General features: G+C 44.4%; 4 protein-coding genes across 8 annotated transcripts in view; 2 read left to right on the top strand and 2 right to left on the bottom strand.

The window, feature by feature from the left end:
* The window catches only part of LOC122626524 (1-phosphatidylinositol 4,5-bisphosphate phosphodiesterase classes I and II), a 42,079-nt gene extending 24,950 nt beyond the window's left edge, over positions 1 to 17,129 (bottom strand). For 4 of the 5 annotated variants that reach the window (XM_043806814.1, XM_043806817.1, XM_043806816.1 and 1 more), the window contains exons 1-2: positions 16,677 to 17,129; positions 3,836 to 4,193 (exon numbers count right to left, since the gene is read on the bottom strand). In XM_043806814.1, coding sequence (XP_043662749.1) covers positions 3,836 to 3,928 — 93 coding nt within the window. In that variant the 5' untranslated portion in view covers positions 3,929 to 4,193; positions 16,677 to 17,129. Of the gene's footprint in view, positions 1 to 3,835; positions 4,194 to 11,618; positions 11,968 to 16,676 lie in introns of those variants that run through there. The other variant, XM_043806815.1, reaches the window with a different exon arrangement.
* Positions 568 to 1,522, top strand: LOC122626528 (lectizyme). Its single transcript, XM_043806824.1, has one exon. The coding sequence runs from the start codon at positions 589 to 591 to the stop codon at positions 1,420 to 1,422; it is 834 nt and encodes a 277-aa protein (XP_043662759.1). The 5' UTR covers positions 568 to 588; the 3' UTR covers positions 1,423 to 1,522.
* On the top strand, positions 2,614 to 3,829 carry LOC122626529 (lectizyme). Its single transcript, XM_043806825.1, has one exon. It carries the CDS (start codon positions 2,802 to 2,804, stop codon positions 3,615 to 3,617), a length of 816 nt encoding a protein of 271 aa, XP_043662760.1. The 5' UTR covers positions 2,614 to 2,801; the 3' UTR covers positions 3,618 to 3,829.
* An 808-nt stretch (positions 17,130 to 17,937) lies between the features above and the next one.
* On the bottom strand, positions 17,938 to 25,663 carry LOC122625738 (phosphatidylinositol 3-kinase regulatory subunit gamma). The gene is made up of 3 exons (XM_043805808.1): positions 25,156 to 25,663; positions 23,580 to 24,465; positions 17,938 to 21,244 (listed from the first exon to the last, which is right to left on the bottom strand). Coding segments are annotated over exons 1-3 (1,524 nt in total). The 5' UTR covers positions 25,157 to 25,663; the 3' UTR covers positions 17,938 to 20,607.
* Between the last annotated feature and the right edge of the window lie 255 nt (positions 25,664 to 25,918).

Raw genomic sequence — 25,918 nt, 5'->3', positions numbered from 1 at the left:
TATCCTTTCTATTTTACCCTCCGGGTGCTGTGGCATTTACATTTCGCAATTAACCTTTGAAGCGCGTGAGGGGAACACAATGGAGATAGCGAGTGCATCCTTGCATGCACTAATTGCCGGCTGCCCGGGACGAGCTGCCTCCATCCATGTGGCATTAGGGCCACATGTCCACATGTGGTGGGTGGATGTTGTCCTGAAAATGCGCACGCAAACATGCGGTCACTTCAGGGCTATGAAATGCTCTCTTAATTGGCTTTGTACGCCAATTGGGGCTGGGAGAACCCCATCGCGAGGGTCCGTATTTATAGCATCCTTTGAGACTGGGCCGTGGCCGACCTTGCCGTGTCAACACCTCGGTTAACACATTACGCACACCCACGTGGGCGGAGGTTCCCAGGGCTTTTCCCACTCAAGGCCAAGGTACTATTGAATACGCGTACGCGTATCGGCCAATCGTAATCAATTCAGACGAAATTAACTAATCGTCGAATCCGATTCATAAATCTATCTGCTAATCTATAGTGGTGGGCAAGTATAAAAGGTGCCTTCAGTCGGCTAGTCAGTATACATTCTCCGTAAATCTGCAGAATGAAACTGATCGCTGTGACTTTGCTCGTTGCCCTTGTGGCCGCCGCCCAGGGAGCCAAGCTCTCCGACAAGCTGGCCAAGATCGTGCCTAGCTTCGCCACCGGCTTCGTGATCAACGGCACGGAGGCGGAACCCCACTCCGCCCCATACATCGTCTCCTTGGCCACCAACTACGCAAAGCACTCGCACAGCTGCGGAGGCACCCTGATCAACAAGGACTGGGTTTTGACCGCTGCCCACTGCATTTCCAACCCAGTTGGCATGAGCATCATTGCCGGACTCCACACCCGTGCCGAGGTGGATGAGCTGACCCAGCAGCGCCAAGTTGACTTTGGCCGCGTCCACGAGAAGTACTCCGGTGGCGTTGGACCCTACGACATTGCCCTGCTCCACGTGAGCGAGTCCTTCATCTTCAACGAGTGGGTGCAGGCCGCCACCCTGCCCAGCCGCGAGCAAGTCCATGAGGGAGAGACCCACCTGTACGGTTGGGGACAGCCCAAGTCCTACATCTTGACCGCTGCCAAGACCCTGCAGACTGTCACCACCGAAATTGTGAACTTCGACGAGTGCAAGGAGCTGCTGCCGGAAACCGCTCCCCTCGCTGAGACCAACATCTGCTCCTCTTCCCTGGAACAGAGCAAGTCCGCGTGCAACGGTGACTCCGGCGGCCCACTGGTCGTTGAGCACAAGAACGCCCCCTCCGAGATTATTGGCGTCGTATCCTGGGGCTACATCCCCTGCGGACGGGCGAACTTGCCTTCCGTTTATACCAAGGTGTCCTCCTACGTCCACTGGATCGTCGACATTCAGAGCGCCTACTACAAGCTCTTCTAGATTGAAGGAAGAAACTGTTAGTCAGATCTTGCCAGGAGCAGAATCGCCTTTGATCAGAGTCATGATCAATTGTTGAATAAATGCATCCAACTAAATCGTATCTTGTGGTTTTCCGGGGTTGGAGGGTTATTTCGGGTTCCTTTCTTTTCAAATTACAGAGCCACAGGATTAACTAGTAAACTGCCTTCAGTATGAGTTCAGTACGGAACAGTAAAGAAATACCTTTTAGACCTAGCTACACCTTCAATATGAACCTGGTAACAAGGAATATTATAAGCCTTTAATACAACTTGTCTTTTAGTTTAAACGGATGTGTAATTTATTTGCGCTTATTGACGTACTTCCTAAAATACTAACCAAACCGCTCATATCAGAAACTAATTCCCTTATTCACACCCTCCGATTAGTTGTGAAATAATCATAGGCACTGAAAGTCCAGTCTCTGTTTGCTTTTTACAATTTATGGTGTCTGATTGCCCTCGAATCGATCGCTAATCGAAGCGGGATTAAAGACGGTCCCGAACACATTTGTCTCTTGATTTATGGCTTCTAAAATAAGCTCTGGAAAAGCCCAGACTTTTGGAGGCGTGTGCCATTGATAGACGATTCAGTATCGAACGTCATGCACTCGACCAATCAAATCTAACCCGAATGGAAGCTCCTTATCGTTGATATTAAAAAAGTGCTGTATAATATTGAGCAAGTAGATTAGAAAAGCTCTACAAAGTTCTTATTCTGAATCAACATGTTGCTAAAAAAAATGTTTAAAGCAACAAAGAATACAAGGATGACGCATCACAATTTGCAACTTTAGAAGTTTCATTGTTCTGAAGCATTTTTGAAGCTACTAATAATAATGTTGGATCTGGTTAGTTATAAAAAGTAATTTCAAAATAAGAACGTATATATGTACATGTTATGTTCTCAACAGAAAACTTCATAATATATACATATTCTCCTCTTTTATCTGCGCTCTAAATTATTATTATCAACGCATAGTAACTTTTAACTTCTAATCTGATACTATTTTGAACCAATACAAAGAGTACACTCAGCCAAAGTGGCCGCTATGTGAGCAAATAGAACTTTGCCATCCAGATCGGGGCCAAAAGCCAGTCATGTTGGCTGCAAGGAAGCTTCTTCTGTGCCTCAAGTGCATGCAGACGCACCGAGATTGGAACTCTTATCAGTCAAAGGCGCCAGTGCAGGACAAAGCGAAGTCATATCGGGGCCAAGCATATGCAGGTGAAGATCATAAATCTCTTGGGTGATAACGATAACCGCTCTTGGAGTGCTTGCAGTTCGAGTTGGAGATTGAAGAGTCCTATATAAGGCGCTGGCCTAATTGGCAGTAGAACAAACTCAACAGAGAACTCAAAATGAAACAATTCGCAGTTATATTCGCACTGGCTCTGGCTTCGGTTTCGGCCACCTCCATCCCTCAGCCGGGATTCCCCAGCGGTCGCATCATCAACGGCTATGAAGCGGCGAAGGGAGAGGCGCCCTATATCGTGTCCTTGCAGACCACAGCCAACTCCCACTTCTGTGCAGGAACTTTGCTCGACGAGGTGACCATCATGACCGCCGCCCACTGCCTGATCTACAACCAAGGCCAGGCAGTTGCCGGTGCTCACAGCCGCACTGACCGGGAGAACGTTCAGACCAGGAAGTTCACCAGTGCCCAGTACGTGATCCACGAGAAGTACAGCGGCGGTGTGGGACCCAACGACATCGGCCTGATCCTGCTCAACGCCGAGGACGCCTTCGATCTGAATGCTGTGGCCCGAGATGGCAGCAATCCGGTGGGCGCCGTGAGTCTTCCTTCGAAGACATTCCAAGGCTCTGCCGATGGATATCTGTACGGCTGGGGCTACGACAACACAGGAGTGCTGCCGACGAACCTTCAGAAACTGGACGCCACTATCATCGACTACAACGCATGCAAGGCGGCGTTGCCATCCAGCAACTCGCTGGCGGACACCAATGTATGCTCCCACACCGCCGGAAAGGCCGACGGATCCTGCAACGGAGACAGTGGCGGCCCCCTGGTCCTCAAGTCCAGCAGTGGTGCGGTCCAGCAGATTGGCATCGTCTCCTGGGGATACATACCCTGTTTGACCACTATCTACCCTTCTGTCTACACATCAGTGTCTTCGTTTTTGCCTTGGATCGATGAGAACCGTAAGGCGAAGTAGACAATAACCGACATACACTTGTATATATTCACTTAATAAACGAACATTCAAACAAAATAAGCAACGTTTGGCACATCGTGATATTGGTAATTCCATCCCAAAAAATACCTAGCCTAAAATCTCTTTTAACCAAATTACCACCGAATGGGGGGTAGTGAAACTAACTAATAATCAATATTCCCAGACAACACCGTTCAAGTAAACAGCTCACTACTCACATCATCCCATCGAATGAACTTCTCGCCATCTTGCAGAGCTTGTGGCACCTCCACGCTGGCGGTGGAGATGTAGGTTCCTCCGGCGCTCATCATCCTCGCAAATGTTTGGGTTTGAAGTGTCGCTTACGGGCCACTGACCACTGACCCACTGATGAACCAGAAAGCTCTGGCTACTTTCTGCGTGATTCTTGGACTAGCCGCTGCTCCTCCCTTCACTGCATGCAAAAGACGCCATAGTCCTGGTCAGTATCCGAATCCTCGAAGGGGTCCGGGCACAATTAGAGCGGCGTTGTCTTTGCCCCGCGTCCGACCTCTTGGGACTGCATTCTGGGGCTCGGTTACAAATGCTGGCAGTTTTCTGAAAAAAATGATACAGAGATAGTTATTAGTTCCATTTTGTAGCTGTAGTCTGCTGGCAAAGGAAAAGAACTCCTGCAATGCTAATAGCACGCCTATTTGGTGAACTCATTTTCGCTGATAAATTCCTATCCCAATTTTAAAGGGTTATTTCCCTCAAGCCCCATTCCCAATTGAGTCATGCCCAGCTGCAGATACACCAGATAGACCAGATACCATTAACAATTTTCCAAAGCCTGACGCTTTTGTTTCGCTGCCATTGCGGGTCAACCCGATTACGGGTACGAAAAAGGTCAGGAACAGACGAACAGAGGAACAGAGGTCCGGACTTCGGATCGCGGCCCCATGATGGGCTTTCAATGAGCGGCGGACGGAGCTCCATTCATTGGGGCCCATTCCATTCCATTCAGATCTCTGCGGCTTTGTTTGCCTATTTTTGGGCTGCTGTCGCCGGTCATTGTGTTGCGAAATTCGCTTGTAGTTTCCTTCACCTTTGCTTTTCGTTGGGTTTCTGGTTTTTGTATTTGACTGCACTTCATTTATGCAGGAAGCCGTTTTTCGGTTAGCTAATTTGGCGCACAAACATTTTTAATTTCAATTAGCCGCCAGCGAACTCTTGACCCGAGTACTACCCAGTAGCTTTAAATAGACATCCGGCACTGTGTTCGTCACTCGAGCGATCTGAACCGAGTGGTTTCTTGTTTTCGGCATAATCCACTTAGACACACTGGGATGGAGATGGCAGCATATCCAAACGCACGTGACTGCCGAGCTAATACTTTGGTAATTTCTTTTGGCCTTGTCATAACCAATTTGAGTCAAGCCCGAAACTAGAACTAAAACAGCAGCAGAAACAGAATCAGAAACAGAATCTGAAACTGTGACTGTGACTGACTGAAATGGAATCAAGAGCACCTAATAAGAGCAAAAATGTGAGCAAAACTTTTAGCCACAGTCGCTCTGTGCCAGCCAACCAAGCACACATGACTCTACACCGGAAAATGGAAATGGAAAAAATGCCCCACCCCAATGGGAAAACAATTGGAGCTGAAAAAAGGTAGAGAGGACTTCATGGCACTACTTTAAATCGCTTCAAATTGAAATTGAATTACTACATACACACGGGTTTTTTTTCCGTGGCTAAGCAAAAGCTGTTTTACTCACACATGGCGAAATTTTCGCGCATAAAGGAAGTCATTTGTTTGTATTGGTTGCTTTCCCGAGTAGAATTGAATTTGTAAATTTATATTGCCGTTTTCCCTCCCATTTGCTGCTTCAAATTGAGTTTGTACATCATAAATTGCGAGCTGCCAAAGGGGAAGTAATTAAGCATTTTCATTCTGTTTGTCTTCCGACTATTTTCGAATGTGTGTATGTGGCAAATGGATTTTGAGTCAATATCGAAAATTGTTATCGCAAGTAAAATGAAAAATGGGGAGACGCTGCTCGATTTTCCATTTTCCTCATTTCCATGCTACGCTCGTCCCACAGCTCTTCCACTTCTTACTTTCCTTCTTTTTACTTTGCAAATCGTTTTAAGTGTTTTATGGCAAACGGGCAAAAAATTTATTGCAGGCAATTTGCAGATGTACCTAAGAGCTGGTGGAAAAAGGTAGGTTTAGCCTGGGTTGAGTTGGCTGGCGGTTGGGGACCAATTCTGGGGATACGCAACGGAAATCACAGCGGCAACACACAGATTTCAAGTGACTTTCCACATTTCTTTTTTCGCTTTTGCCTCGTTCTAAAAGAAAGTGATACAGCGAGCCCATGAATCATGTATGCAACGGAAACAGAACAAAACGCTTTGCTACAGGCTCCCTAGTCCAACTTTCCGACCGCCCCACCTCCCAACCACCCAAGCGTCCCTCATTCGACTGGGAAAGCTGCATAAATCAAAACGCCAGTCAAAATATGTTTTCCTTTGCCAGCGCACAGCCAATCCAAAGGTTAAATGTTGATATATGCTGCGAACCATGGAGTACTTGTTATTGGCTTGTTTATTGCAGGCTTCCAGTTGATCTGAGCCGAATTTATGCGTCTATCGCTTATGTTTCGACAGAGCAAAAATACCTTGTTTTCCCCAAAGCATTTAAACATGAAAATATTTTTATAAATCACATGGCCCCTCAAACACTGTTTTGTTTTTACTAAAGTTCATGAGGTCCCACACTAAATTTCGAGATGAAAGCTATTGCTTTTAAAAGCTATTAATTTCGAACGCCCTACTCCACTCCACACTCTTTTGTGCGGCAAGGACCTGCTTTTAAGTACCTGCACCTAAGTGTCCATTTAGTGTATGGACAACTTTTCCGAATGAATGGGGCGCCCAAGTGACAGGGCTTTCTCTTGGCTTCTTCTTCTATCTGCCGTTTCCGGGAAAGGTACGGAAGTTGCTTGTCAAACGGCAATCTTACCCAGCAACGCTCTTCGCTCTCCGCTCTGCGCACTCACACAAACACGATAATCAAATCAAGGCGCCAGCTATTTGGTTAATGTGCATGACAGCGGCACGGCGCGGCGCCGGGAAAAGCGAGGGAAGTGCGGGGAAAACGCAATTGAAAAGCTGAGCGGTGCCCAAGGAAGGTAAAAATGTTAAAACTGAAGCAGGTGAGAGCTCAAAGATAAGAATTGTGGGAAACAAAAACAGGGGAGGCAACAGCGACATTTTTGTAGCATGCTTTTCGGAGCGACAGTTTTCCACTTGCTCTCTCGTTTCACCGCGCCGCGCGGAAATTGCAACTACAGCCAGCGGCACTCTGTATGTGTGTGGGCGTGTGTGTGTGTGTGTGCCGACTATAATTTCATTTGTGGTACATAAAACTTGGCCAGGCTTCATCTCTTCGGGCGAAGACGATACGAAGGCCAGAAGAGAATCACATTAAACTAATTGCTTTAGCTTGTCGTTGCTGTTGTGCCCATTGTTTCAGCTCCTGTTGTCGAGTGTTTGATTGTTAGTGCTTTTAGGCAGCGCAAATTTTATTTGCTTGTATGCCAAAATGGTTTATGCCCGCATTTGACGGCCATTAAAAATTGAAAAGGCACCGACAAACACACACCAACATACACTCACAAGTTTTGGCAGAGCGGTTCAAGGAAGCACAACAGTTCGCGCTGTTGTAGACTTATTTCTTTTTTAAATAGGTAATTTTGGCTTTTAATCTGGAAGTATGCTTTTCTGGTAAATAAAAGTTGTAAAGAATAATAAATGATTTAATGGTGGTATTTAAATGAATCCCAAAGAAGCACCTCAAACCTTGAACCCCACCAGCAAAATAAACGGAGCAACACAAGGCAGCTAAACATTAAATATTAACTGAGGATGGGACAAGGGTCATTTTATGGTGAAATACCTTCGCTATTTAGTTAAATTTTCCCCGTTTTCTCGGCGTTTTTAATATTGCAATTTTACCTATTCGTGAAAAGGAAATAATTCTCCGTGAATAAATGGATTTGATTTTTGGAGCGTTGCCGAATTGATTTCCTTCCAAATTGCTTGGCGCCAAAAGAAACATTTCCTTGCGGTGCTTTCTCCTATTTTCCTACCATGTTTTCCTTACCATTTTTATCGTTCGCACAGAAAATTCATCATTCGGAGTGGAGATGAGGGTTGCCTGGGTGTAAGTCAACAACTTGCCGGCCCTTCGGTGCTCAGCAGTCGCTCATATCGGTAGCATAAAGTACACAAATAAATAAAAATACAAAGCGTGGGCCGGGAAAGCGTGGTGTGGAATGGAAAATCAACGGGGGTGTGGTTAAGCAAAAGAAAAACAAAATTAAGTTCAATGACACCCCAAAACAACAGCTCCCGGCCGTAAATTCGAGTTCCAATTTGTTTCTGGTTGTTCTTGCTGGAAACCTTCATCAACGAATTTTCCTCGGGATCCCTGAAAACCCCCCAAATACCCCTACAGCCATGTGGGTGTATGGGTTGTATGGGGGCGCCTCCAATTGGAAAACTTTTGTTACACTTTGTTTTTGGGGCCTTTTTTTGGAAGCAAAACTTGCGAAAAGTAACCGTTCGGGAGCAATTTATAATTCGAATATTTCTTCATCAATTCCATCAATTCCATTGCGCTGTGGAGTTAGTTACCCAAGCCCAATGGATAATGCCCTTCGATGGGCGAATTGTGAAAATATTGACAAAACAATTGCTTTCAATTGCACGCGAGGTAATCTCCTTTCCCCAACCCCCTTTTGGGCACCCCCATTCGCTGGCCTGCGGCAGTTGTGTGTCTAAATTTTCTATTTATAACGCCGGCGATGAGTTCAATGTTTGATTGGCCTCCGCTGAAGTGTAAAATCAACCTGGGCCGAGGACGCTTTTCCACGGGCATGTGAAAATACGGAAGCTCAGACCTTAAAAGCATACTTTCAGGCACATTGGGAATCAATCGGGGTTTTAAGCTTTTGTCTAAGCTTACTCCTAGGATATGGCAAACACTCTATCCCTGCGCACGAATAATCAATAATTTGTTTTAAATTAACGATTTACTAACTCTAGTGTGATATCAGGATACCCAACTGGTAGCCCACCAATAAGGCAGGAATATTATCTCTCATTATCATGACTGATCGCTTGGGTTTTCCAATTCATTACCATACCATCATCACCACCTGAACAGCAGCACTAGATCCTCCATAAATCGTCTGCCACTGCCACGGATTCCGATTACAGCTAATTGCTCGACTATCTGCTATCTGCGCGTCGGATAACCAAAATAAACACATTAATTGCTTAAGTTATGTGCATTCCGCTGGTAATTTGTTTGCTAGGCACTTCGATTATAATCGATTTGTATCTTTCTCCTCTTTTCTGCGTGTCTATTACTTTAATATCAGTCCATTCTTTTGATTGCGGCAAGGTTGGTCCGTCAGTTTTCGACAGCTTTGCATGTCAAGTGTGGTCATGCATAATCAGAAGAGGCGACGGAAGCGGGAAGGTGGGATTTTACATAAAGCCACCGCAAACAAAATGAATTTGTGACAGAAAATGATAATTATTAATTAAAACCGCGTTTCAGTGTCACCGCAAACAGACTCAGATATATACAAACACACCCGAAACACTTTAGCACGCACAAATTTACTCATATTTTGTTTGTACGACAAGAATTAAATTTCGGTATGGTAAACAACGAATTTGGAATGCTCTTTCCAGTTGCTCTTTCAAATTGTGATGCCTACGAAATCGAGTATGTTCTATAAATTAAATATTCGGATTCATACTTAACTTCTGAGTAAAGTCTTCGATTAGTATATGGTTTTACAATTAACATTTCAGTTCTCGTCATTGCGCACATTTTTGCCTCTCTTATTCATTTTATCGCCCTTTTATCTAGTTTGTCAACGTTATCAGGCTGCGGACAGCGCACTATCACCAGCAGCAGCGCGAGCAGAGCTAGGCACCCCCCTAACACACACCACCCCCACCCATGTCGGATGGTCCGGATTGTCCGACGTATTAGATTTGACGCTTCATTATAATGATAGATCGCTGTGCATTGGTCTATCGTCTATCACCAAGAGCAACCGAATGGCTGCCACACAGCGAGAAAGTCGCGCGCCAATATTGTTAGTTGGCTTGAGTTACATAGATTTAACAACAGGTTCGTTTTAAGATACATAAGTTTGGAATCAACTGGAAATGTATACATTGTATTCACTTACAGCAATAACTGTAAGTTTACCATCAGGAAACACGACTAAGTTTAAGTTTGCATATTCAGAACAATTCCATACATATTACATATTCATTCATCCACTCTAAACGAGTTGTGAAACAAAGGGATATACATAGAACTATTTTGGCATTTCAAGGTCCCGGCCTCTGCTATGCAGGTATGCAAACAACCTTTTCTCAGTGTACGTCTAAAAGTACGATAGTTGTTTAATTTTCACAGTGACCTACGGTGCGTATGTGCGACTTTTATTCAGTTTTGTATTCGCGCGTTGGCGGCTGCTAAATAATTAATGAGCAGCCTCAAGTGGTAAAGCGGATGAGGCGGATGAGGCGGGCAGAGAGTGGAGAGGCGGAGATAAAATGGAAAACCGAGTGGAAGTGAAGCAGGAGCAGCAGCAGAGGCATGGCCATGTCAGCATAATTAGCCAAACACTCACCCACGCAGGCTAATTGTCCTTTCTGGCGCTTGTGTCCTTTAATGCCTTAATTGTGTTTGAATGATTGAAACTAGCTGCCTTTGAAATGGAGGCGGGGCGAGCCAACGGGGCGTGGTGCAGCAATCAAGTGGGATAATTGCATATCAGTGGTGCAGCTGATGCCTCAACTTGATAAATGCCTCGAGTGGCAACTGAAACAGGACCTAGCTAAACACACAAGTGGATGCTGCAAAATGGAAGCGGAAAGCAAGACTGCAAAGACACAGAGAGCTGGCAACTTAAAGCGTTTCGCTAATTGGCACCACGAGCTGATGTGATATCTGATGCGCTGCTCATTAGCTTTTTGCAGTTTCCCGCTTCGAATTCATCGCTCGGATTGGCCATAACCTGATTACAAACTCGACGCGGGCTCCCTTTTCAATGGGTGGCCTGGTCGCCAGTCGAAGTTGACTGGTTGCTAATTGATATTAAATTAGACTTTCTAACTGATTTTCCTCAGTAAAGAATAATTAGGTTGGACTACGTATGGTATTTCTGGCTAATAACTAAACACTGGTAATAACATTAAGTGATATGATGCTTGGAGCTTGTAAGAATTGTTATGTTAATATCTCTTATCCATCTCCGAATGACAAATTTAATAGGCAAAGTCCTACTGGCTGGGATTTTTCAGTTTTCCAAACCTATTTAAAGTCCTAAAGGCCACTTATCGTTGAGAGATCGCAAATCAAGAGCTGGCTTCGCGTGATTCACGCGCGACCCAGTGAAGCGTTATCTGCCCCGTTCTCGGATTTCTCGGATTTCCAAGCCAGCAGCAGTATCTCAAAGATTTCGAGATACGCGCCACGCCACGCGCTCGCTACGAGTTCAAGTACAACCGGCAATAGCAACGCAACGGCGGCGCAAAATCATTGACAAACGCCTTACGTCCCCGCGACAGATCACTAGCTTGGCTATCGACAGAGATCTTTCAAGTTTTCCAAATCGAAAGCGAAATATTTCAACTTGAAAAGGAACGAGAACGGCAGCGAGGCACAACAAATAATTTGGTGTAGCTCACATAGAAATCGAGCAGTTTGCTTATAAATCAGCACGTTGGATAGAAGGAGGAGAGGAGGCAACAGCATTTTTCGGCACAATTTTCAATTAGGCAGCCGTGAAAGAAAACGATGCTGAACAAATAAATTGAATGGGATTGTATTTTGATTTAATTTCGTGTGTGTGGTGCTGAAATCGAGAATCGTATTCCTCCGCCCTCAAAACTTCCTGATAAATCCGCAGATTGAAAAGGTTCTGTTCGGTGCGTTACCTGTGCCGAAGTTTTTGACTTTCAGATGAAAACCTCGTTGAGTGGAATTTGTATTTCGTAAGCGACGAAATTTCAATTACAGATTTTGCACCCGCTGGCAAACGAAGATAACCTCTCCGGTGTTTATGGGATTTCGTATTGGATTTGCCCTTCTGTTTTAGTTTAGCTATAGTTTTTAACTGTTCGGCTTAGTCACAACGCACAGATACGGAGAAACACACACGCACTCGGCAGCTGCAGATACGGAATTCAGATGCGGATTCTGGGGACCCGGGGACCCGGAGAGGGTTTCCTCCGGAGAAAAATCTCGGGCGGGTTTTCGGGCCAAAATCTTCCGCTAACACGACCGAACGCTTCGGCGAACGACGAATGTCTGCTGGGAAAATCTATGTGGAAATCTCAATGCTGCTGAAATGCAAAAACGAGAGAGCTGAAGCTTCTCCGTCTCTCTGGCCGAAGGTGAGCTACTGTTCTGTTCTACCGAATGTTTTTTCGAGCATTTGCAAAATGTCAAATTGTAAATAAACGAAAAGTGCCAAGACGAACTGTTATACCAAACGGCAAACAGAGGCGTATGCAAAGGGTGGGTTAGAGGCGTAGCATTAGGTCGAATGGAAACAGTTTCGCATGACCTACTGACCTTTGTTGCCAACTTTCCTCGCTTAGCTTTTACTTGCTATCAGTAGTAGATAACATTACAAAATCACAAAAATAGCTGTGCTCTTCATGAATATGAACACAATTACAAGGTGTGTTACGACGTGTATAAAATACAAATTACTTTGCTTAAAAGGTAGATCTTTATATAATAAAATTTATTTATTTACCACCATCACTGTTCTGATAATTCTGCAAGGACTACAAAGGACCTAAAATGGTAGTACTATGATCTAAACCTTAGATGTAGTTCTTAGGCTTGTAATTCCTTCCCATCCTGTAGTAGGCACCCCTTACAAAATGATATCCCCGCCCCTGTTTGTGCAAATTCGGGCCAGACCCGCCCACAGAAACCCCCTTGACCCATTGAATGCTGTTCGGGAAATGTTATACAAGAGCTTTTACCATGCTACACACTCTCTGGCAGAGAGAACAGAGAAAGTGTTTCCCGCTCTCCTCTCGGGAAGCTTTCTCTCTGCGCGGCCAGGTTTTGTTTTTGTTTTGGGAAAAGCGTTCGCGGCGAAATGTTCATGTTTTGATAAGAGGAGAACGGCCACCCCCCTCCACCCCCTGTGGGAGCCTTCGTTTAGGGGGGAAGTCAAGCGGGGAATAATTTTCAAATAAACAAGCCAGTGCGGCAACAAAGAGGCTTGAACCGACGACCGACAATGCCAAGCAAACGCAAACCCCCTTGGCGAACCAGAATTGATAATAGTTGCTGAATAGTTTGGCAAAACCTTCGGTGTAAGGGAAGGGGGGAGGGGGGAAGGGAATGTTTACTTGGACAGCGTCGTCACATCGCATCGCCTAATCAGCGGTTGAAACGGCCAGAAAATCAAATTAAAATTGCCAATTTGGGCGTTGTTGAGTGGGCCTCGCCTCCATTTCAATTTCAATTTGAATTTGAATTTTGGTTTTGTCTGCCGCTGCCCAGTGCAGCCGGGAATATTTATATATTTATTTAATTTTAATGCCCCGCCGTACGCCGTACGTGAGTACAGCGGCAAATCGTCCGGACTCGGAACGCGCGCATGTGCCACAAAAAAATAGAGGAACAAAAACCGCCGAGAAGAGGAAGCCCAGATATACGAGTTGGGTTCTGACTTGTCCAATACCCTCGCTCCACAATTGCTCCACATCGCACAACGTGATGTTCCGCCGAAGTTTCGACTCCCTGTGAGTAAGTAAGTTAGTAACCTTATAGGAAAACCTCTTGTGACATAACAAAAATGTATGATGTATATATCATTAATGTTACAAAACTGTTTATGTACTAGATCTGCGAAATCAATGAGTTTGATATCCCCCAAGCGGATGTTACAGGGTGTGAAAATACGAAAATATAAACTCGAAATAGGAAATCAGAGATCGGCCAAAAAGTCGGAAAATATGTCAGCGCCGCGGGGCAGCGGGAGAGATGACATCCAATATGCGGAAAAACATTGAACATTGAAGACCTGACCCACATATTTCGCTGATGGTTCTCCCCACTTTCCCTCCCCCCTTCCCTCTTTTCACGATTTCTGCTCTTCTCCTCCGAAAAGTGATTGACAAGGTGAGACAAATGCTTCTGTATCTGTATCTGTCTCCGTATCCGTGTATTGGGACTCCACAGAGGCGACAGTTGCAAGATGCTTCCCCCTGCTCCACCCCCTTGCTGTGCGCTTGATTGATTGCGGCTCGGCGTCCCCAAGGTCACTGGGTGGACTACAAAAGATATGCAAATATTGGGTGCCGAGCGAAAGGAGCTGGGAGCGTGACTCACGTCCAATCGGGGTCACCAAACATCGCAGTGGAAGGAACAGAGGAAGCAGCTCGGAGCACAATCTCTGAAGACGGCCAGAAGATCGACAAGCGGCCATAAACTTAAACTACTTATGGCAACGAGCAGTTTTCATTGCATATTTATTCGGCCATAAAACGCAAAAGAGCAGCCGCACATGGGATCACATGGCATTCCATACCCTCTGGGTATGCCAATTCCATACCAATCCATAGCAACCCATACCAACGATCCCTAGATCCCCAACTAAATAAATTTCCAAATTGTTTATTTTCTTCCAAACAAATCAGCGCGCATTAAAAACAGCGAACAGAAAATTTTAAATCCAAATAAAACATCAGCATCCGGTGGGAATCGAGCGTTCCCAACTCACGCCGCCTTTCCACCCGTTGAGCCCACTGTGCGTGGGTGGTGTGGCTGCCATTGTTGTTGTGGGTGGTGTTGTTGTGGGTGCTGGTGGTGGTGGTGGGTTCACCTTTGAAGTGGGGATTTACAGGTGTTTTATCTGCCAGTCTGTTTGTTTACAAAGGTCATGAGTTCCCAGACGAATGTAACTAAATTAAACTCTCTGGAAAGCCAAGCCACAATAAACACGGCAGCTCTTTTGAGGCACATCAAAACGGAAAACCAAAACTTTTCCAGAACACACGGGGATTCCCCGCCGCATAACCACATTAAAGGGCAACTATATCTCAACTTTAATAAGTTTTAATGGAGAACTTCACCAACCAGTACTGTGTGACCCATATCAGAATCGAACCGCAGGCCCGTCATTTTCTTATTCATGTTCCACTTACTTAAGAAATTTGCATAGCGTCGGAAATTTGAAAACAAAAAACATACACAATGGCATTTTGATGATAATTCCCCCATAAGCGAGTCTATCTATCAGTCTGGTGCTGTGGTTCGTTGGTGTTTCACCTTTCCTTAGGCAATTTAATAATGAAGACTGGGAATGAAGACAAATGAACATTCTACTGATTCCGAATAAAAATGTCGGGGAGACGCTGTTTGCCAAGTGCAACAAACGGAAAAGAGCCCGACGAAAATTCGCATTTGATTTATTTATAAAGCCATGATGACGTCGTCATATCGGATCGAATCGAATGGAATCGGGCATAGTCTGGTTATTTTTCGGCTCTGTTTGTGAGCACGAGCGTCTCCCACAGAAGAAATTATAAAATATGGCGGGGGGGTTGGGTTTGGGGTTAGTGGGGTGGTGGATGCTGGAGAAGGAATTTCCTGCGCTAAAACGTTTAATTTATTAATGAGATTTATTTATAGAGCGTTGAGCACGGCGCGCTGAGTGGGCAGGTGAAAGGTTGTCGATTGGTGGGGTGGGCGGTGGTTTGGCCTGCTACGCGTGGCTGAAAAAAGCGAGAGCGGGAGGGAGGGAGGTTGGTAAGGGGTGGGGCCCCCACTGCTTTCCCTCTCTGTCCCTCATCACGATGACGCGTGGTTATTGTAATTAAAGTTATGTGCGATATGTGCTGCCACTTTTATACACTTGTATTTACCGCACAGTCCCTACCCCTCCCTCCTCCTCCTTCCTCCCCCACAAGTCAACCAATTTTCCTTTCGGCTTTTTAATGGCGCCTGGGTGCGGTCCACAAAAATAATTTACAACGTGTTGTTTTGCTTGTTTCTGTTTTGGTTGTTGTTACTTTCGGAGGGTGAGTGGCGGACGGGGAGGGGTTGGGGGGTGGGGCAATTGAAGTGGAAGAGGCGGCAAATATACGGCAAGATAATGACAGCATTATGGTAGAACAACGAGCATATGGCGAGCGTGGAAAGAATTGTGGTAAGAAACAGAGTCAGAGTCAAATTGTTCCTTACAACTTTGTGAAAGTTGCAGATTGTTTTTAAGCAGGACTTCAAAGTAACCATAAATAGCAGTATGTCAACAATATTATTAATGAGACAACTAGAAACATAGTACTTGACTCAGCACATTTTTTCGCTATGTATGTACATATGCATTGTATATGTATTTACAATTTTGCTTTCAACATTTTCAACGGATTATAAACATTGGGGAGAATAAAATTTCGTTTAATGTAGGACAGTCTAGCAAGTGGCATTATACACTAAAAACAGTGCATACATATATGTATCTGATCAAGCTAGAATCTATGGCGATTCTCCGAAGAGAACGAAAGAGTTTTGAACTGCTCTCCGCGGATTATCTCTTGACCCGCACCCCCCTGCTCCTGGCTCAGGAAGCCACCAGCGTCTCTCCTAACCCCTCTTAACCCCTGAGCGCCTGATAAGCGGCACTGATTAGCTCAGCACAGAAGCCAGGCAATGAGATCACTCCCACCGATCGATTAGGCCCACTCCGCCCCCTTCCCGCCCTCTTGCCGTCCACCAAAAGAGCTGACCCCACCACCCCCCTGGGAGTCAATAGCTGAGATTACGGCATCTCAAAGCTTGGAGACGATCTGTTCATCCAAAAAGAGAGAGAAAGAGCGCGGGCACCTGCCATCGTTTTTAGTGCGTTGTTATTCAATAATTTGCTTGCGTTCTCAGCTTTTGATTCATTTGCCTGCGCACGCACACTCACGCAACTTTTTTGTTCCTTATTTGACAGGTTAATAGATTTAAACACATTTGATTACCTGAGCGGGAGAGCCACCCGAAAGCGGAGCTTTTCCGGAGCGAGCGAGAGAGCGACACTCTGTTATGAAGTAATAATGGAGAAGAAACAACCGTATTCAGATTTAATTGTTGTTGTTCTTTTGCAATAAGTTTGATGTTCGGCGAAATTTTTGCGGGCTTTTTTATTGATGCTCTTGCTGCTTTGGTTGTTGTTGTTGCTGCAGCATCACTTGGCAACGACAACAAATAGCAAAGTCACACGCTGCGCTTGTTTCGTTTTCTTTTCATTATTATTTCGCGGCACATTAGCTTTGATTTATTATCATTCCCGCTTGCACTCCTAAGCTACAATCCAAAGCGATGAAACGCCCCAGAGATGTGTCAACAATTCAAAACAAAAAACAAACCCGAAAGCCTAAAAAACGCGACGACGAGTAAAAATGCTGCCACTGCCGCAGCGCTGCCCGAAAATCTGTTGATTAGTGTGACCGCAGGCTGCAGCTTAGGCAAATACCAAATGGGCCTGTGAGTTCAGCTGTTCAGCTCAGCTTTTTTGTAATCAGATTTTGGCAAATATTTGCAAATGTCTTTAAGTTATGCCTAAGTATATTTATTGCATTTGCTCACATCTTTCAAATTGTTTATTAAATAATGCTTTAATAATTACCATCACATCACAATTTGGCAGAGTTGGCAGCACCGTTTAGCATTTGTATTTAAAAGCTGCCTGCTACAATTCTCAAGTGAGCGGGCTTTTCAAATGAATTTTTGTTCACTGCAAAACTGAACTATAAAACTTACATAAACAACATTTGACAAACTTACTGCGACAAAGGTTACTGTTCTTTGAGCAGGCTAATACGCCAACATAAGTTAAAAAGTCTGTTATGTTTAACATACAATTCGATCTTGTTAATAATATACAAGTAGCTACTAAACTTAATCAGAATGGAATCCATTTATAGCACAGGCACTAGATACAAACCCTCATTTAGGTCACCCATGACGACTCCTCCAGAATTGAAAACCAGTCACTTATGAAGTGCATGGCTCCTACAGCAAAATCGGCGGACTCGTGATATCTGTTTTTTTCTACGATAGCTTTTCGCCCAGCTCAGCGGATTATGGTCGATGAGAGTTCATTGAAAGCAGAAACCGAAGCGAAATAATCAGGAAACCTGAGGTGAGGTTCCATTGCGACTTAAGAATCGTTCGATATTCTGGGAGCTGGGATATGTGAATGCGAAGTTCTGGGAGATTTGGTTTTATTTCGGTTTATTTTGTTTTTTTCTCGATTTGTTATTTACGAACATTCTTTTTAGACACAAATACATATAATGTTATCTCCGCACTTTCGTCTCATTAAAAAACTACTACAAAAAATGGTTGTTGTTGTTGTTTCCGTTGTGGTTGCTGTTAGCGCTTAAGAATCTACAACATATAGCTTACGATCTACAACATATAGCATTCTAGAGCATACATACTTAATAGGTATGTATGGTTAAATATCTATATATATATCTATATGTATATATATTCATATAAAAAAATACAACAAATTTGCAATTCGTTTTACATTCAGTTTCGTCGCCGTTCACTGTTATCATTTTTAATTCTTCTTGTTCCGGCCTGCGCCAAAAATGCAGACGAGAAGCAAAGATAGAAAAATTCACAAATATTTCCATTTAACATTTAGGTATGGCAAAAAGTCATCATCTATCTATCAGTTAGCAATCATTATTGAAATCAATCAATCATATTTAGAAGACACTCAATCTTCCACTGCTACTTGTTTTTAGTTTTCTGTTTCTTTTTCTGTTTCGGTTTTTGTTTTTGAGTTGAGTTCTTATTTGTTTTGTTTGAAACGCATTTTACAAACTAATTTTAAAACTTATAAATACTACAACGTACGAGATCCGCCAAAATCTCATAGAATTTAAGCAAAATGAAACACACAAATTACAAGTTAAATAAGTTAAATTAGGAATTACAGGTAAAGTATACAGCATAAAGTATAAAGAATACATCGAATTTATATACGTAAGAATATCTTAAAGACGCGACAGTTTTGTGTGTGTGCTAGTAAGTGGATCGCTCAAATTCAATAGGGGAGAATGCAAACAGAAAGGTCAACATTTTTTTCAACACGCTCACGGAGATTTTGGTGATATATAATCATATAATGGTGGCACAGGAGAACAAGGAAAGCCAAACAAATACTCTTTCCCAAACGGCGTTCAGACGTTTCACAAATATTTACTCGAAAACAATGCAAAGGAATTAGTTTCAGCTGGCAAGTCATTAGATATCAATTTGAAAGACAACAATTTCATCAAATAATAATGGTGAATAATAATTTCGTTGGGAAAGAGTACTTTTGCAAAACGCCGAATAGGTTTCGTAAGCATTAGTTTCGTATAGTTATATGCTTAATATCAGATGTGTAAAATAAAAATTAATCAGCGCTTTTCCCTATTGCAACGGATGTATGAGCAACTTTTTGTTTTTTTCCTTTTTTCTTTCCTTGTATAAATTAACAAATGTTAAAAATTTAATTATTACATTTTCGATTGCACTTTGTTTTTGCTTGTTGCTGTTTTTTGTTTTTTGCTTTGTTTTTTTTTGTTTTCTTTGTATCTGTGTGTAAAGTTCTTGAATTCATTTTTTCGTTTGTACATTTATTTTTCTTTGTTCCAACTGAGTGTATATGTGTTGTGTGTATTTGTATTTTTGTATTTTCGTATCTATAAAAATTAAGGCTTTGCTTTTGAACAAAAAAATGACAAAAAATTGAAGGAAAATTAACGTTAACGTTAGCAACAATCAACTGATCACATCGAGTAAACGTACGTATTTCTTACCTAAAACTACTTTAAATCAGTTATAATATAACAACAAATATTAGAGCAAGGGGTGGGGCCCCAAAGCTGTTGCGGCTAGGCTATCAAAACCTTAACCCGATTTCGCAAACGTTTTGCAAGCGTGTGCTTCTTTGTTTCGATCCATCGATTTTAGAATATTTACATGAACACGACAAAATGTGCTGAAGAAATGCAGAAAATTTCTTCACGATCCTACCCCGCCCCTTCAGAGAACGCGCAGCGTAATAACAATATTTATAATGGATACGGGATAGGGCGTTGGTACAACAACAGATAGCTCGACTTATCAATTATCACGCGAAATGCAGTATTACAAAAAGTATGTTTATATAAAATTAATCTTACTCGTATGTTAATAAGATTACTTTTCCAATTAGAAAATTTCGTTCTTCTACACTGAGCTTCTAGCAAGCTATTAAACATGATCACCAAAAACGTTTACCCCTTCGTTTTTTTTTCTTTTTTTGTTTTTGCTTTCGTTTTCGTTTTTCTTTTTGTTTCTGGAGCCGTCTAATTCTGGAGGGGAAGGCGGAGGGCAGTTAAACTGCCAGCGCCATCCATCACACACAAAAAATAATCATGCACAGATATATATAGCCTATATATGCTGATGTACACAATCGGCGATGGCCGAAATAATAGCATTGCCATTGTAACACTTAGTAACGCGTGTTACTTCGGCTCTCATTCTCAATTCTCGATATCGAAACTCGAGTCGCTAAAAGAGCCAGTGTGGAAATAGCGTTGTGACAAAGAGCCCTTTTTCAGATAAAAATATTATATTGGCAGTAAGGACTAAATTACTAATCTGAATACATGCTGGGGTAATCGAAAACCACTCTATAGAAAATGTTTGACTTTGGAGTCATTCTAATAATTGAATGATACTGGCATATCAAGTTCTAGCCTTTCGACAGAGTGCTATTAGGCAGTGCTATTATTTGGGCCGCAACCGCGTTTATATCTAGAGATAGAGAGAGTTAGGGCTTTAGAGCAAGCTAGAATTAGAGAGATAGATAGCTAGCCTGAGGTTAAGGGCTCGTTCAGCGGGCGATTTGATGCGCGGCTCCTACTGCGATGTGCTGAAGTTGGAGGGCGAAATTGAGCTCGGCGCCGCCTCCGCTTCGAGGCTTCCAGCTCCTCCATCTACCTGGTCATGTTCACGGGACCGACTCGTGGGAATTGGCGCACTGCTGCCCACCATTGGCGGCGGCCTCAACGTGGCGGCCTGCTCGTACTCCAGATCCATCTCCTCCTGCAGTTGGATCATCTGCACTTGCTGCGGGTTTTTCTTCCAGTACAGGACGGGCCAGCGCAATGTCGTGGTCAGCGTGTCGTTGTGCTCCTCCAGCGAATTGTTGGCATAGTGCTCCACCAGACTCTTCAGCGTGGCGTATATGTTGTAAGGGGCAGCAAATCCAAAGCCGGTATTCGTCTCGTAAACAATGCAGTGCTGCACGATGTTCTTGCAGGCAATCGACAGAGCATAGTGACCCGCATCCCTCGCTCGAATGAGGAAGGTGCCCGATGGCGCACCGTTCAGCAGCTCCTCCGCATCCCTCCGCTTGGCATCCTTTAGCAGCCAGAGGGCCTCGTTGCTGTGGGGTTGGTTGGAGACTATGTCGTAACGTTGCTGCCACTTCTCGAAGCCCATCTGCAATATCATCTTCAGATCTTCGTCCTTCAGGTTGAAGCAGGTTAGGCGCCTGCAGGTTAAAAGAACGGGATGGTTCGGAATTAGTAGCGCTCAAATATGTAGATATTTCCGAATGTTTGTCATTACAAGAGAAATTCGTCCAATTCACGGTAAGTTGAACCCATTTGGGGGCTATTTAAAGTCAGAATGCCTAACTAGTTCAGAAAGTGGCAGTTTTTTGGGAGTAAACCAGTTCTAACTCAACACCTGTTGGATACGTAATAATATATTCTGAGATATTGCATGTTTTTAGACTTAAAACTTACATCTCTCAAATAGTTCGTTTGCAAGTGAATCCCTAAGTTTCACAATTATAGAAAACTCAACAAAATGTTTTTGGAGGCGTGGTGTACGTGACTTTATAGGCGTGGCTAATCTGCATTAATTTCGCAATCAATGACGACGGCTCTCAATCTTATCTTGGACATGTACTTATTACTCCACAGTAATGGAGTCTATGTAGGGAACTGTAGGTGCTGAGATCCTGAGCTTTTGCTACGAACTGACTTCGATTTAGAACGACCGCGATGACTAGTCGTTTAATTCGATTCGCTCTGATATCGATGCAATTTCAACGGACGGCGAAACTCTTGATAACCAAATGCGACTGCGTGTCTCGGCCGCCGCTCGGTCTACGAAAGCCTAGACCCGCGGGTTTCCGCATCAAGATCGGCCGATCGGCAAGCCAATCAGACAATCGGGCGATCGGGCAATCAGGGGGGCTCTTTGTGGCCTGGCTATCCAAGTGACTAAGTTTCTGGGGCGCGATAAGCACAAGGCGGGGTGATATCATTGATCGTTGCTGCGATGGAACGAGATAGGACAACGCACAAAAACTTAATACACCCGCCGAAAGAGCCTTATCTAATCTGGGTAAGAGGGGGAGGGGGAGCAGGCAGAGAGAGACACTCGGGGTGTTTTATCTTATGACGGCGGTCGCCTAATCTCTGCAAATTTAGAGACCCAAGAGCTAAGAACCTTGAGCCCAGCCAGCGATTGCAAAAAGCAGCCCTGAATTAAATACAGGCGCAATTAAGTATATAGAATTCCCTTCTTGAAAGCTGGAAAAAAGTAGAAAAAAAAAAAGTCTGATAAGCGCTGCTATCTTTAGCGAGGCGCTAACCTTATCTACAGGCCTCCCTGCCTCCTTGCCTCCGCCCACTTGCCACTTCCCCAAGCTGTCACTCGCGCGAAACACTCTAGGTGATACTCATAGAAACCCAGCAAGCTCATCCAACGATGACGTACCCCACCAAGTAAAAGGCCTGTTGCTAGGCGAAAGCCACCTCTTGCCATTCGTTTTTCGCCCTACAAGCAACAACCGAAGATTGTGGGAAGTGCGAAGATGGGTCAAGACAAACGAACGAGTTTCAAAAATCACGAAAACATTAAAGGGGAGCATCCCCCATGTCAACTGGTTAACTGGAGTCAAATGCAAGGCTTTAGTTTGGTTTTGCTACGCAGAAAGATTTTGGGGGCCATTATTTCTTATTGTCGATTTAAGAGATTGGCGTAACAATCTTGTATATAAACTTATTATTGCTCCTTTAGTGAACTGAGCCTTATTGTGGCCTTGATACACAAACATACAGAAAAAAATAATTGGCATACCCACGAAGTTCCGATAAGGGGTTTTCAAAATATTTGAAAGAAATTCTGCAACGTTTTGGCTGGAATTCGAAAACTACCGCCACACAAATTGACCTTGATAAGGAATAAATATATATACTGCTGCGCATACAAATACAAATTGACACGATAAAGACTTCGACTTGGATAACAAAATCCAACAGTTGCCTTTTTATTAGATTATGGGCTAAGAAGAGGTATCCTAACTTTCCAGTTCGCGGGGGGTTATTGTTTTCTCCCCTGGCTGGGTACGTAGCTACTATTAAGTTCGAGAACTACTTTTCATTTTGCAGTAACAAATAACTGAAATGGTTTTCCCAAAAGAACCCCGCCTGTTCGCCAAGAAATTCGCAGGCCAGGTAAGACAGCCGGCAAGGCACGTAGACGCTCCGCTGGCGTGAAAAATTCAGGGGATGAGCGGAGCGGGGGCGGAAGTGGCCACCGCCACAGTTAACGTTAACAGTGTTATGCCATTATTATCGGTATCGCATCGGTCAGACAAGCTGCCGACTCCCGGCCAAATGAGTGATCGGCCGACTATGCCGCGTGTAAAGTAAACGAGAAGCGCTGAGCGGCATTTGAATTGCGCCCCTTGCGGGCTGAAAACTGATAAACCCGTATATGTTCCCAGACATTAGTGTAAAGCAGATCGCATTATTCAAAGGCACTACTTTTGCTGCTTAAGAATAGTTGGAGAGACTTGGAATGGGACTTACTCAATGTACTTGTCCTTGCGCAATTGCAGTATCTGCAGTTCCGGCTTCAGGGCGTTGATCTGTCGCTCGAGCAGCAGCTCCTCCTTCTTCTTGTTCTCCATGTACTGGTTGAGGACCTGCCCCTTGGCCTGGAGAGCATCGAGCAGGTTGAGCAGTGTCTGCTTATTGTCCTGCAGACTCCGACGTGCGTTGGCATTGGCCGCAGCGGATGCGGCGGCGTTAGCTCCATCTCCGGCTCCTCCAGCTTCCGGGGTGGGACCATCCGCTGGCGCCTTCATGAAGGACTCATTGAGCTTGATTTGATTGCGGAATATCTTCTCTGTGTTCCCGAATACACTCTGGTGCAGCTTCTTCTCCTGCAGCTCCTCCCGAATCGCATTGAAGGAGTTCCGCTTCTGCTCGAGATTTTGCTCGAGGTTCTGGAGCAACTGGCAGGTGCGGATGAATTCGTTGCTCAGCAGACAGAGATCCCCGTGCGGCTGCGACTCCTCATCCTCGCGGGCGCGCACAATGGGATTACTCAGCGTGATGTCCAGCGTCTTGTTGTACATGCTCAGCGAGTTCTCCTTGTAGTAGTTGATCATCTCCACCACCGAGTTGAAGAGATCCTTCTCAATGAACCCGTACTTGCGATCCATGTGGCATATCTTAATCAGCTTCTCGCTTCCGTCCTTCATCAGAGTCAGGGTGTACTCGCCCTTCATCGAGAGGGCGTCCCGCACCAGGAAGCTGCCGTCCGGCTTTCCGTGCAGGATGCTCTTGGCCACCTCCCGCGATATCCGGCCCCAGTACCACGGGGCCATGCGCAGCTCCTCCTCGTTGGGATCGACCAGCGATCCGGGCGCCTGTGGCCGCATCGTCGAGTAGTGGAGCGGGGAGGGTTGCACTGCAAAAAAAAGAATTACAAATTTTTAAAATTAGGTTAAAGGATTGGTAGATTCCGTGAACTATTTTATGCAATTTTCCCACTTTGTATGTGTGTTATTTTATTACTTTTATGTTCATTTTAATCAAGAGTCGCAACTAAAACATTGGATTCACTGGAAAACGTAGCCTATTGAAACTATTAATACTCGCACTTACTGAAATAAATTTGCTTAGTAAGACATGCTACGTTATTATCGATTAAAATATGAAAACAAATGAATAACTGGCAGTTTCTCAAGCTAATAAATTACAGAGTTAATAGTATCTACATAAAGTGATCTCATCTGATTGTCCGAATCCTAAAACGACATTGTATTAAAACGACATAGTATCTAACAACTCTAATTCGGAACATAAACAGCTACGAAGGGAGAATCTCTAGTGAAATCGAAGACTTGGCAATGAGCCTCTATTTCTTTACTTGAGGGCCCGATTGCTTCCCAATCCATTAATAAATATTGGCCACATATTGCGCCCCACCAGAGCAGCCACAACAACAACTACTCCGTGTAAAAACGAGGCATGTAATCGCTGGCGTCCCGGTCTCTATCTAGCCCTCTCGCTCCCGCCCCTAGGCACCCCGCAAGCGCCCTCTCGCTCCAACGCACTCGGGCCTGTTGCCAAGCGCCCCCGAAACGCAAATACTTACTTTTGTGGGTCTTGTGGGGTTTTCAATGGGTCGGAATTCTTGCGCTGCGGATGCTGCAGCGGCGAAAGAATCAATGGATATGGATCTGGATTCCGGGCTGCGGACTACTCGCTCCCCGTTCGCGATATAGCTATAGCTATAGCTCACCAGCAGCGAATGGAGCACATCTTTCTATATTCTCGATTTCGCGATTCGACGGAACACTCACACTAGCAGCCGCACGCACACACGCACCAACACCAACGCACACGACGGACACTACGACACACTGTTTAAAAAGATGGTTGGCTTTTAATTCGTATTTGCGTGATTTTTATGCACTCATTGGTTCTTCTAATTGGTGTGCACTTTTTTTAACTGTAGCTGGATCAAAACATTTCAGAACGGCGCTCTGGGACGACACAAATTGGGGTTTAATCACAATATATCAGCACACCATTATATTCGGGTAGAAATCGTGCGGTGTTGGACAGCGCTGTTGTTGCCATGCCACTTGCTGCGAGTAAGCTGCAGGGCCTTCCTAACACTGGCGGTTTCCTGTGTTGACCAATTCGAAACTACGTAACGGTTGGATCTGAAAACGTAAGCGCAGGGAACTAACAACGTAAGCGCAGGGAACAGGGCTGCCGAAGAGTAAAGTTCCGAGAAGTGTTCGGTTTTGTAATATTGGAATAACATTTAAATTCCCTATCAAAGATGATTTGCTGCCAATGGTTTTTTTATTTCAAATAAGTGAAGTTATCATTTTAAGTCAATTTAATAT

Source organism: Drosophila teissieri, chromosome 2L, assembly GCF_016746235.2.
Source record: "Drosophila teissieri strain GT53w chromosome 2L, Prin_Dtei_1.1, whole genome shotgun sequence".
NCBI classification, from domain to species: Eukaryota; Metazoa; Arthropoda; class Insecta; order Diptera; family Drosophilidae; genus Drosophila; species Drosophila teissieri.
This window is presented reverse-complemented; position numbering and strand designations above follow the sequence as displayed.

What these genes read in the sequence shown, in the direction of transcription:
- LOC122626528 (XM_043806824.1), top strand. Translation starts at nt 589, where the DNA reads ATGAAACTGATCGCTGTGACTTTGCTCGTTGCCCTTGTGGCCGCCGCC.
- LOC122625738 (XM_043805808.1), bottom strand. An exon ending in CGCAAGGACAAGTACATTGA is followed by an intron (nt 21,245 to 23,579) that starts GTAAGTCCCATT and finishes TTTAACCTGCAG; the next exon opens with GCGCCTAACCTGCTTCAACC.
- LOC122626529 (XM_043806825.1), top strand. Translation starts at nt 2,802, where the DNA reads ATGAAACAATTCGCAGTTATATTCGCACTGGCTCTGGCTTCGGTTTCG.